Source organism: Rhamphochromis longiceps, linkage group LG18 (genome assembly GCF_057381845.1).
Source record: "Rhamphochromis longiceps isolate RC_006_pf linkage group LG18, R_longiceps_female_GT1.1, whole genome shotgun sequence".
Classification (NCBI taxonomy): domain Eukaryota; kingdom Metazoa; phylum Chordata; class Actinopteri; order Cichliformes; family Cichlidae; genus Rhamphochromis; species Rhamphochromis longiceps.
In genome coordinates this window covers 34,134,354-34,147,329 of record NC_140574.1, presented here as the reverse complement: position 1 = coordinate 34,147,329, position 12,976 = coordinate 34,134,354, and the positions used below count along the sequence as shown (strand labels likewise).

General features: G+C 39.5%; 1 protein-coding gene across 1 annotated transcript in view; it reads right to left on the bottom strand.

The window, feature by feature from the left end:
- The window catches only part of astn1 (astrotactin 1), a 481,448-nt gene extending 473,236 nt beyond the window's left edge, over positions 1-8,212 (bottom strand). The window contains exon 1 of the mRNA XM_085390452.1: positions 7,893-8,212. Coding sequence (XP_085246578.1) covers positions 7,893-8,199 — 307 coding nt within the window. The 5' untranslated portion in view covers positions 8,200-8,212. The remainder of the gene's footprint in view (positions 1-7,892) is intronic.
- Between the last annotated feature and the right edge of the window lie 4,764 nt (positions 8,213-12,976).

Sequence of the window (12,976 nt, the reverse complement as noted above, 5' to 3'; positions counted from 1 at the left end):
GTTCATATGTGCGCAGTAATTAAAACACCCATGGAATTTTTAGTAGTGCTTTCTGAGGCACTGATAAATACAACTGAGTCAGCCCACAGTGGTAATTCTAGTTGCATTATGCAGTTCTGATTTGCTAAAGATGCCAGATACCAGTTAAAAAGCCGCATTACCAGTCTTAAATTTACCAGTCTTAAATTTAAAAGATGTAATCCACACTGTGAGGTTCTTAGTACTCGTTTTGTTATGTGTATGACGACGTCAGGGTAAATATAGACAACTTTGTAAAAAATGTTTTTAAATAAATATATCTACAAATTTGTAGATGGGTGAGGTTACATATGATTAAAAAATAAAAGCTACATTGGTGTTGTTATCTAACCTAGAGGCACTAGTCTAGTTTTTGTGAGAGCCATAGATGCTACATAGTGGTTTTTCTTTCTTCTTTCCCTTCCTCACGCACACTTTGTTTATGGAGCTGCCAAAGAGTTGGAGTAAAAAAAAGATTAATCCAGTTGAGGACAACACCATGCCGTACAGTACAAGCTTCCTAACAAGTGGTAAACCAATTAAATGCCCTTCTAGCTTATCTTATATTAGCTTCCTTCATGCTACATTCGCTCTGCCAGTAGCTGCTGCTTTCATGTGACATAATAAACATCAATACCCAATCCAGCTTTTTTGGGGTCAGTATCAGACCAATAGCCAATCCAAGTCTCGGACTACTGAGTCCTTACTGAAGGAGAACTTGGGTGTCTTGAAAAGTTTGGGCAGTTTTTCTTTTGCTAAATCAGTCACCTCAGGAGAAGCACTCCATTATTGCAAATGATTCTATTAGGTAAATCTAATATCTGTGTCTAATAAACACAAAACAGTATGTACCGTCAGATTCTGATCCTTCCACGTGTTAATGAAGTTGTTATTATTATTTTACCACATACAGACATGTATCACCTATTGTTAGACTGAGCCAATAATCTTACAAAATTAAGACTGGAGCACGTAGCAGTAATGACTGCTGTCTTACAGAAATTTCAATATGGTATTTAATAGCTCTGAGAGAAGAGAAAAAAAAATACAAACAAAAGAAAAAACCCATAACTCAATTTGTGATGCTCCAAAGGAGTGTGTCTACTACTCAGCAAAGACATGCAGAGGCTATTGTAGTCTTTGCAGTTTTGTTTAATGGACTGATCTCTGTGTAGAAATGTGTATAAAAACCTGATACACTGCAAACCCATCATTCACTGAAAAGTAATTTGGCTGCACGTTATGCCAAATATAAGATGTGTCCTCTTGCGTCCTCCATTGGGATTCTTCCCCTCTCTCCCCTTAATTAAGTTAATTTCAGTGCATTTAAGTTAAGTGCTGGTCTGTTAGATCAAACTATCACTATGAACAGAAATCTGCAGGGCTTGGCTCTCAATAACTGGGAACTCAGTGAGGAGCGACAGGACACAGCCAAAGCTTTGGCAACGAGCCATCCACCCATTAGAGCAGGGCGATACGACCAAAAATATTTATCACGATATACATTTGAAAATTTGCGATAACGATATAACTGACGATATAACTGATACTAGACAAAATACTTTACAACTCCACAACTTTATAGCGCAATTCGCAGTAAACTTAAATCACACTGTATAACTCATTTAAATACTCTACTCTCCAAACTCTGTAGTACTACAGTAAATAGGCACATTAACTTTTGAGAAAAAAGAAAAAACTACTGCCCAAAAGTTTGCTTTTATAGAATCTCACATTCTATTGTGTTCTTTTTACTCTGTTTATGTCATTATAAAAATCTCCAAAGTTTTAAACAATTGGTAGTTGGACCTCTTGGCCATTTTCCACAATTTTGTGACAGACTAAAAGATCAGTGGATTTATGAAAAAAAAGTACACAGTGAAAATAGTCACTAATTAGCAACTGTCACATTCTTAGGGCTGTTTATTTGTTCCACTTTTAAGCTAAATCAAAGGAGCTTTCTGATTTTTTGGTCAGTTTTTTAAAAAATGGTCAGAAACATGTTTCTGTTTTACCAAAATTAAGATATCAAAACAAGTCACTGTAGAGAAGCATCATATTTGAGAAAAGTAAAACTTTCAAAAGACAATTTCATAACCTCTCACACGGGTAAGAAATGCTTTTACAGCGTAACAGCTAGTGCTAGGGCTTAACAAGTGCTGCTTTATAATAATTAGTAGACTGCATGTTATAAATCTTATAAATAGTGTCATATATCTAGTAATCTAAGGGTTTAAGATACTGACAAGTTGATGTATATATGAAGGATTTTATATATATATATATATATATATATATATATATATATATATATATATATATATATATATATATATATATTTATTAGGGGTGCAACGATACTCGTATTGATCTTGAACCATTCGATACAGTGCTTTCGGTTCGGTACGCATATGTATCGAACAATACAAAATTTTTAATTTATTTTATCAACTTTCCTTCTGACGATGCTGTCTGTGTTGAGCGCTCAGTGGATCTGCGCTCGACAGTGCAGCCTAGGCGGAGTAGTTGAATGCAGATTCACTGAGCGCAGGGCAAGCTAGCGAGACAGAAGTTAAGCTCTCCTTGCAACATGGCAAATTGAACCTCCCGCACCCTCATTCAGATCTGGCGTTTGGAACTATTTTGGTTTTCATGTGACGTATGACCTTGAAGGTAAGCGCGTCATGGACAAAAGTAAAACAGTATGTTGGATGTGCCACGCAATGCTCAATTACATGGGTGGGAGCTAGTGTGTTAGCGCAGTTTGCTCATTAACATGTTGGCCGTCCAGCCCCATGCACGGGCGATCCGCCGTAGCTCGTTAATGGAGATTTGCCGTGTTGTGGCGTTTACGTCATTTCAACGAGATTTACGCTGACAGCACTAGTGGGAACACAACAAATACATGATTCTCCTTATGGGGACCTGATATGTTTAATATGCTGCTGAGAATATAGCCCAGAAGAAGCGTATAGTATAGCTTTTATTTTGGAAAGAGCCATTTCTCTGTAATAAACTCTCTTTTCCAAACATGAGTGATTCCTCAATCAGATACAGGGCTCGCAAAATCGCCTGCCCGACGTCCCGGGTCTAGCGATTTTTCCAGTCGGGCTACCAAAATCTATCTCTGCCCTGCCCGTCGGCCTATCGTAGGAAGGAAAAATATATGTCAATGCTTTTGCATTCTTTCGGAAATGTAGCTGGGTAATTATGTCATTGGCATCGGTGAGCCACTGTCAATATGTGACATATTGAAATCGCGTTTGAATTTGCGCTTGTTTTTTGCTTTCACTGTGTATAGAGAGCGACAGCACTGATTGGTGAGTGATGATAATTTGCGCACCAATTCCTCTGACATTGTCTTATTAATTGTTAGCTTACTATGCAAACATGACAAGTGAAATCACCCGCAGCTTAAACATGTGAGAGGTTGATCGCGCAGAGAATCGCTGAGCTTATGTGAGTGCGTGTGTAAAAGCAGCAGGATATATATTGTAGCGGATCAGGGCCCTGTGCTTCGTACGTCGCTTACTACATCCAAGATCAAATGAAACATCCAAGACCAAATCATCGCGCTAACTCTGAGCTCGCTATTCCGGTTCCCCGAACACACCTGTTGTTGACGATTAGTATAGCTGGATGAAGTAATGTGAGATCACTGGGTGGCCCAACAGGGGCTACGCATCGATAGTAGAAACATTGATCGGCAACCCTTTGATTGGTCGGCGAAAATGTCGAAGGAGCGCGCTCGGTATTTTTCGGCAGCAGAGGAAGAACTCTTGAGTGAGGGATTTCAGGAGTTTCAGAGTTTAATTAAAACGCAAGGGAACACTGCAAAGGCTGCAAAAGCAAGGAGAGAGGGCTGGCAGGAAGTTGCTGACAAATCAAACTCGTAAGTAATTCAATAATAACAATAATAATGGAGTGGATTTATATAGCGCTTTTCAAGGCACCCAAAGCGCTTTACAATGCCACTATTCATTCACTCTCACATTCACACACTGGTGGAGGCAGCTACGGTTGTAGCCACAGCTGCCCTGGGGCAGACTGACAGAAGCCAGGCTGCCATATTGCGCCATCGGCCCCTCTGGCCAACACCAGTAGGCGGTAGGGTAGATTTATCATATCACACCATATTATCCAATATTATATTACATTATATTATATTATAATATGTTATATTATATCCCCTTTCACATTAGAGCCACAACAGGACCCACTAGAACATGGGAACAAGTAAAAGTGTATGACTGCGACAGACTTCCCAAATCCACCTTCGCTTTTATAGCCGTGGTCTCTCATCTTGATTACACGAAGTAATTTACAATTACTACTCTGAAATATGAATTACATCTGTAATAATCACATACATGTAATAGAATGTTAATAGTACATTTCCCTTTTTTAGGGAATGACCTGTATGTATCTGTGTGAAATCAATAAAAGGATCAAGTGCTGCATTATCTTTAGTTACATTGATGTTATTTATTTATGGTGAAACAGTGGTGGAATATCGCTGTTGCTTTCGTATGAATGACGCGGACATACCTGCGTGGCCGCGATCTAATCCTGTTTACATAAAGTAAACCTGCTCCCCAGCAGGTTTACGCTTACGGCTCTGTTGCTATGACAGCAAGTCCCGGATGGGCTTCGGGGAACCGAACGATCCAGGATCACGCGAAATCGTCAACAATCTCATCCAGCTAACTCACTTAGCGCGGTACGAAGAACAGGCCCCAGGGCTGTTCGGGGTTCTGTTTGTACAGTTATGTTTTGTTTATGTTGCCATAGTGACGGGTGACGCCCTCTCGCTGCGACGGTGTGTCCTTCCGGGGTCAGAGGGCGCCCTGTGTGTTGTTGTTGTTGTTGTTGTTGCTGTGCTGTGCTGTTGCCGCGCTGAGCAGTTAGCTAGCGGCAGTGTTCTTCTGCAGATGTTAATAAACGGCTGTGCTCCCTGGCTAGCTCACGGGAAGCAAGACCAAACGACACCTCCGTCTCCTCCTTGTCTGAGCTCGCCACAATATTTTAGTTCTGCTGAGCCAAATAAGACAGGTCAGGGTGAAGAAGTGACAGCCAAAGAAAAGTTTACCACAAAACGGAAAAGTTATGACAAATCAGACTATAAGGCAAAAAGAAAGTGCAGCTTTATGGTTTCATGGACAAAAGAATTTCTGTGGCTGCAATATGACAAGCGAAATAACCAGGGCTGCACATAAGTGGTCCGCAGGTGCGCATTCGCTGTCAAAATAAAAAACGGGCACAAGATAAGAAGTTGCAACGCGTGTTTGCGTACATAAGATTTTCAGGACGAGGACAGACATTTGTTTAGAACTCTTAAAGATGTCGAAGAAGCTCCTTTAAGCAATTACTGTGATGTTCCTCCACCTCAAGAAATGTCAGAAGGAGTCCGAACCATAAAAGAAGCGTGTATTCTCGGAAAAGTAGTTGCAGGAGGTGAGCTGGCTTCAAACAAATGATGAACGCACAGAGATGTGGTGCGGAATGTGCCGTGAAAATTTAATAAATGACAAATTAAAAAGGCATGAACATTTTTTTTTGTATCGAAAAAATATCGAACCGTGACACCAAAGTATTGAACCGAACCGAACCGTGAATTTTGTGTATTGTTGCACCCCTAATATATATATATATATATATATATATATATATATATGAAGGATTTAATTAAGAAACTTTAAGGTACAGTGTGTAAACTCTCACCAATAGATTTCAGCAGATAGCATTTTTCATTCGGCTGAATTCTGTTTTCTTACCCCTCCCAAATTAAATGTATAATCCCAGCTATGGTGGCCAATATAGGACAAAAAACTCTGGTTGTTGTTCATCTGTAGTGAGTATAGGTTGTCAGTCCATTGTTTACCTCAGCTGTCAGTATGAGTCGTCATCTATTTACTCTGGAAGAGGCTGTAAAACTTTGTGAAAGGAATCTGATATGAGTCGATGAGTCAGTGAGGCTCACTTCTGTCTGATGACAGCAATACCGAGGTAAGTTTTTGAGGAGATCCTGAACTTTTCTCCTGGTAAGTGCAGCTGTTTTTGCTGCTGTTAGCAGGTGCTAGCTAAACTTTTTTTTTCAAGTGGCTCTGACTTCTGAAATTCTAAAAACTCTGAATGTAATAAAACTTTTTATCAGAGGGGAAGTGTGATTCTTGAGTCTAACATTAGCTGGCCCATTGTCAGCTATCTGGAGACATAGTGAGTCAGAGATATTGAAAATATACAAGTACAAATGTTAAATGGTCACATATACTTTAAAAGAGCAACTTGTGATCTTTAATCTAAAAGTAACTTATAGCACGTACTACGTACAGTATGTGGCTGATCGATAGCCAAATGTGATTAGAAAAAACAGTCGACCACTGTGTAAAGATGGCAAGACAACATGTCAGCTTCCACAAAAGAGCAATCGCTCCTATGTATTTTAGTGGATTCATTAAAAAGATGGTTATGACAATAACTATTCTATTACATAATCTAAAAAATACTTACTTTACCTTTATATTTTTGATCAAATGTAATTTATTTGTTTTAAACCATTTCTTGTTTTTCCCCACCAATCCATTTCAAGCTTAAATGTGGTTAAATCAAGTTATAATTAATATTCATTCCTTTACCCTTTATGGTTTTCTAAGTTTATGCGTTGGTTCTTGAAGCATTACTGCGCTATTACTACTAGTATCTCAAGAAGTATTTAAATACATGTTGTCCTATATACGTTTTGTTGCAATTTTTTCGTAGATAAAATAGAGTGAGACTGCGATTTTAAGCTCACACCTCATATCAGTGTGTCACAGGCAAGAAAAAGCTCCACTGATCCAACAGTCACAACACTAAGGCATATCTGACATGTTGTCTCACTGTTTCCTGTTGCTCTCTGACTTGGGACACATCAAAACCAGTTGAGACTCCAGTAACAACACTTAAACCCTCACGAAACAGAAACAGAGCGGACCTAAAACGCTGTGCAAATGTGACGCTGCAGCTCACACGGAGCCCCTGAATATGCAGCGGGGGGGATATGCTGGCCCCCGGCAGCCGCAGCAACAGACGCTGTAAAGAAGCGCTGAGATTCAGCACCATGGACAGCGGCCAGCAAACTTCACTGCAAACTTTGCCGCTCTCTGCCTAACCCAGTGTTACTGAAACAAAGCATAATGTCCAGTTAACATGAACTTGGGTTGGCCTAAATCTCGATGAAGCTTATTTAATAAAGTTTGAAAACTCACAAGACGGGCGTAAATTCTACTGTCTGTAACACAACATAAGAAATGGGCAACAAAAAGTAACTACAAAAAAGACACCAAATTAAAAGGTACAGCACAGTGTGGTGTAAGAGGAGTTTGGCTGCGCTGTTGCTAGTGTTTTAACTAGCAAGCAGTTTCCTACACATGTAGCTAACCGAACCACGTGTGCACACTCTGGGTAAAATATCCACAAGCAATAATACAGAAAATTAAAATGATGCTCCCTAAACAACTCTAATGATGGTTTTTATTTATTACAAAAAAAAACCAACCCAAAACTCTATTTTTATGCGCATGTGCTGTGCGGCCTAATATAATACAAAAACAAGTGCTAAGTGTTGATTCACTACGCTATCAATAACAGACTAATTATCAACCACTGGCGGACTAATTATGACCCGTAAAACGGATCTAATCGTATTAGCTACATATTTGGGCTGCTATGCTGCCTATAACATTTTCCCAAACCAGTGGAGCCATGGTATGTAGCCAGGCGCTAGCTAATAAACAGCTGCTCCGGTGTAGTAATAAAGAGCGAGCGGGGTTTTATCCGCTTAATTGGCGGCTAATGACACCACACAGCAGCGTGTTGGAAAAAGAAAAACTCACCTAAGACGAAAAAGGGGAGCTCTGTGTTTTCCAGGTCGTCCACCACCACCACGTCCCCGGGAAAATCGTTTCTAACAGAGAACAGAAGCTTGGGCTCAGAGGCCGAGGGACTGTGCATGATGCTCAGGTCGTTTTCTCTTAAAAACGGCAGCGCCGACACGGTGACGCTCTTCATCTTGCACTCGGTGTCCTGGCTCTGGTCCTCATCGCCGTTAAGACATCGGACGTAAACCGCTTGGAGGGCCAGGAGAGCCCACGCCAGCTCCAGCAGCAGCAGCGGTCTCGGCCCCATGTTGATGCTCGCCATATCGCTCCGTTTCCTCTCCCCTCCTCGCTGTTTCTCTCCCAGGCAGCTTCAGTCGCTCAACCCGGCGGACGACAGAGCGCCAGAGAGAGTGAATGGGGGGCGTGCTACACCGGCGGGCTCTCACAGTGTGGGAAACAAGCGCCTCTTCTTTCTCGCATATGATCAATCACAGGATTTTGTTGTACATGTGCTACTCCCGCTGAACACTGATAATGTAGCAGTGTTTTAATGCTGTTGACCCCCTTTGTTGTAATTGATCGACAAACTGTCCAAATGGCTGTAATGGCTATGCAAAGATTACTAACAGCAAACCACCCAGGGTGCCCCGAGGGTCCCATCAGTAAAAGAAACATAATTTGTAATTTAATTGTCTGCTTGCCCTGTCATAGAAACTTGCACATAATCTCCAAGGACACCACAGAGCATCCTTAGAAGCTTGCCTGACCTCAGTGTACATGCATAATTGCCTAATTGATGGTGCAGATGACTGTTAGGAGCGAGTGTCAGTGTCTGCAGTGGCCCAGATATGAAGTACACTTTAGTGAAAAATCTCTCACCAAATTTTAGGAACCTTACAAATAAAATTAAACTATATGTTGTAAATGTTGGCAACCAGTAGTGAGTAACGAAGTGCCACAGAGATAACAAGAGAGAGAAAAAAGTGTTTTGAGTGTATACAAATATACAAGTTTTTTCATTATTGCTAATTTTTAAACAGGGCATTTTGAGGAAGTGTGACATAATATATACAATTTTAAGAGTACACTGAAATAAGACTGCATTTGGCACCATTACATTATGTTCTGCTATGTCTGGTGAGGTTACATAGAACCCTGAATACTGGTGTTATAAAGGTCAGCACTGAATTTTCATGATAATTGTGCATGTTTTAAAAATAAATAAATAAAATGGAATTGTTTTCAATACTCTGTCAGGTTTAATATGCTTAACATCTATTAGTTCAAGACCTGGCAGGAACCTTTAATGTGCATGTCCACAGTTAGTGGTGTATAAATGGCTGAAATGAGAAAATACAGCTATTCAGTTTGATTTCAGTTTTTGTAAATGACACACTTTTAACTGACGCATCCCCCCCCGCCCGTTTTACACACGTTAAAATTCTGTGAAATTCTCATTATCCATTTCTTTTGCTTCCTGGTACATCACTGTTCTGCCACTTTTGTGAACGAGGAGGGAAAAAACACATGTTTCTGTTCATAAAATGGTGAAATAAAACATAATCAGTCAGTACAGAATTAGGTCCTCATTGTTCTCCATATTTGGCCACTTGTAAGAACAAGTTAGAGCAAACCAGTTAGGTCTTTTGTGATGACAGTTTTAGACCACCGTCAGGGATGTAAGACATGGCAACAGCGGCTATTTTCATGATGTGATATGTATTTTCAGATTTATGTAGATGAACAGAGGCAGTGCATAAAAATAAAAATGGCTCTGAACCACATTGGACCCTACTAATGTGGGCGACAGGGTACACTGTTCTCTTCAGTACTTGCAGGTGCACCACAAAAAGAGAAGCTAGGCATCACTGCAATAAGGCCTAATGGAAACGCAGCGAATGGGCACTGTAAGAAACTTAAAATAATTCTGGTCTACAAAACAAAAGAGGTTTTGTTTGCTACTGGGAACCTCAGAGTAGCTCTTTAGCTCTAAGTTGTTGCACTGATTTCTGATACGAAATCCAATTTGAGCTACTCGTTAAGGTTTCTGAGATGCATGTCACTGACGATTTGATACGTTTGAACATCAGTGTAAATATACCAACACAATGTCTGGAACTATTTCCTACCAATATGTTTGTTATATGTTTGTTATTCTGAAAACATACCACAGCATATTGCTGTCAATTTAGCTCAAAATAAAACAAGCATGCTCTAAAATGTTTGAGGCCCTTGCTTTTGCGTTCATGCTGCACATCCGTCTCTCTTTGCAAGAGCAAAGAGTAGTCAGCCATCATGCTCGGATTACATTTTCCCTGATATCTCTTTTCCATCACTATTATATCTTGATGAAATCTTTCCTCATGCTGGTCGCTGACATCGATCAGGTTCAATGGGGATAAAAGTCGAGGTGAGAATGTAAAAAGTGCATCTTCAGTGACATTCTGGTGCCCATTAACTGATACGCTTTCAGCACATTATCTACAAGCTCAGCATAATCCTCTGTGATTGCCCAGAAAATTGTGGACATGCTGCACGAACGCTTCCCAAGCTGCTGTTTCAGTTGGCTTCCGTTTTCTTTTGAAGTCAACAACAAATACACCTTCCTTAAATTTTGGGTTCACTTTAGATGCTGAAATGCATTGCAGTTACTGTCGTTCATTCTATTTTTCCAAGTAAGCCATTACTGACACATGGGGTACAGCTTGGACTGGTCAACCAGTCTATCACAGGGCTAACACAGAGAGACAGACACTGATTGCATTATCCTAATAAAGCCTATGTACAATCAAACCTATAATAGTAATGAAAACATTATTATTATAGACTTCACTTAAAGATAGCTACTTTCCAGTTAGTGATAACATCAAAGGTGCTTGTATGGGTATTAGAGTTTCAGCTATTTAGAATTTTATTTTCACAAAGAAATTAACAACAAATAATACACAGGAATACTCCAGTTGCACTCAGACTAAAATTTCCAGAGGGGCTTTCCGACTCTAAATCCCTTGACTGTTTTGTTGACCAGACAATTGCCACTGGGATTTGGATATAAAGCCCGTAGGAAAAGAAGATTGCGTTTTCTGTGTCACCACTGTCCATCCATTTAATATTTAAGCAGCTCTGTGGTCTCCAGTGAAGTGTCAGTTCTCTCTGTCTCTTCCTGTCCTCATCAGAAACAGTCTGAAAATCCAAAATAGGGCAATATTTGGGATCGAAGCTAAAAATAAAAAGCGGGGAAGTACATTGGCCTCGGCCACCCGCAGTGAAATATTAAAAGGTTAGCAGAGATTGAGGAGAATAACTGGACTAAATCGCATAAATGTGCATTAATTATTGATCGTGGGCTCATGGTTTCTCAAGACACTGTTAAAGAAAATCCATCAGTATTCAAACAATATTGAATTTTATGTGAAGGTTTCACTTCTGGATATGTGTGCACTTGAGTGCAGAGTGAAACTTTTCTAGTACATTTCCTTAAGGGTCAAATGAAACTTTTAAAACAATCGTTTGGAAAGTATACACTGTGTCAGCATTCAAGTAATTATTTTTCCTGTTCTGTAAAATAAAAATAAATAAAATCAAGAAATCACACAAAAAGACAGATTTTAGTCATTAAAACCAGACTGTTTTACTGGATTTGTTACATGATATTTTGTTGTTTATGTTGAAGCAATCGTGGATTCACTGTCCTGCTGCTGCAAATGATCTGTAAACCACCAAATCCACAATCAATAAAGAGTCTTCAACAAATATATTTTAATATATCTTCTTAAAAATGCAAGTGTTTTAAGAATTAAATCCACAAACCAACAACAAAAAAAATCACATGCACATCCTACAAAAATGAATGATGAACAAATCTGAAAATGCACATTTACATGTATTGCTTTTTAAAACATACACCTATGTGCAATGAAGTATGAAGTAAATTTATGAAGTGCTGCACTAACGTGTACTATATGTGACATTCATGTGTGAAACTGTAGGATGGTTTGGTGGTGGATTCGATCATATGGCTAATCGATAGATTTAATTTAGACTGCTACATTAATCTGTTGTGTGTAGGTGTCCAGTCCGACGCTAATAACATGAAATGAAATATCAAGGATGATCAACCGTGTTAGCTCCAATATCAAATGTTTTACTCTGCAGATCTGTAACAAACCTGAGCTGTTGGCCAAAACGTGTCTTTCCATCAGATTCATCACCAAAGGAAAATGATTGTAATTATACATTTTACGACAGGTTACTTTGCTCCTAAACACACAAACAAACAATTTTGTTACTTGACTCACCAAAAATTGCAAGCTATGTTTTCTACCTATTAAATACACCTTTTCCCCCTCTTTTCCTTTTTTTTTAACTTACTGAATTCAAAATATTGACAAAATCAATTAAAAGACATATAAGAACAGTTGTGTAAAATTCTGTTGGATCTCCATTAACACATGCAGGATTGTTAGCCATTGGGATGGTCTTTATTTACCCTCCACCAAGTGTTTTAGTTGCAGCAACCCTTTCTCTGCCCCTCTGAAACCTTCTTATTTGGAGAGAAAACATAAATCTTTGATGACATTGGCACAAAATCCTCCTATTCTGTCTCCAATTGAAGCAAATGAGCTTGGATTGGCACAGGATGTTATGAGAAAGACTCGGGAAAAGTGGTAACACAATTTTGGGATTTCCACAGAATTCCGAGCCAGCAAGAAAATAGAAAATTGCCTCCCTTTGTTTATTTTTAACATCCTGAAAGAGCTTTGCTTTCAGAAAAAAATGCCCTTCAACCAGAGGCTAAAGCAGTGTCGCCAAACATCCACCCTTCAGCGGCGTCCTTGATTGTTAACCTGCACTGTTCTGCACCTTAACATGGACTTCTGATCTTTCTGTTTGAAGTGCAGAGAGTTTCCCCACAGGAATCCATAAAAGAGCATTCTGTTTCTCTCCTGTTACTTTAGAGACATTTAGCATCCATTTAGTCATGAAGCTACGCCAAGCAACTCACCAAAAAACTTCTTTAATTCAGTCCCGAAGATTGTAACGTCATCTCTCGCTGTGGAATTGGAAAAACGTCTTTCTCATTTATCACAGAGTGATAA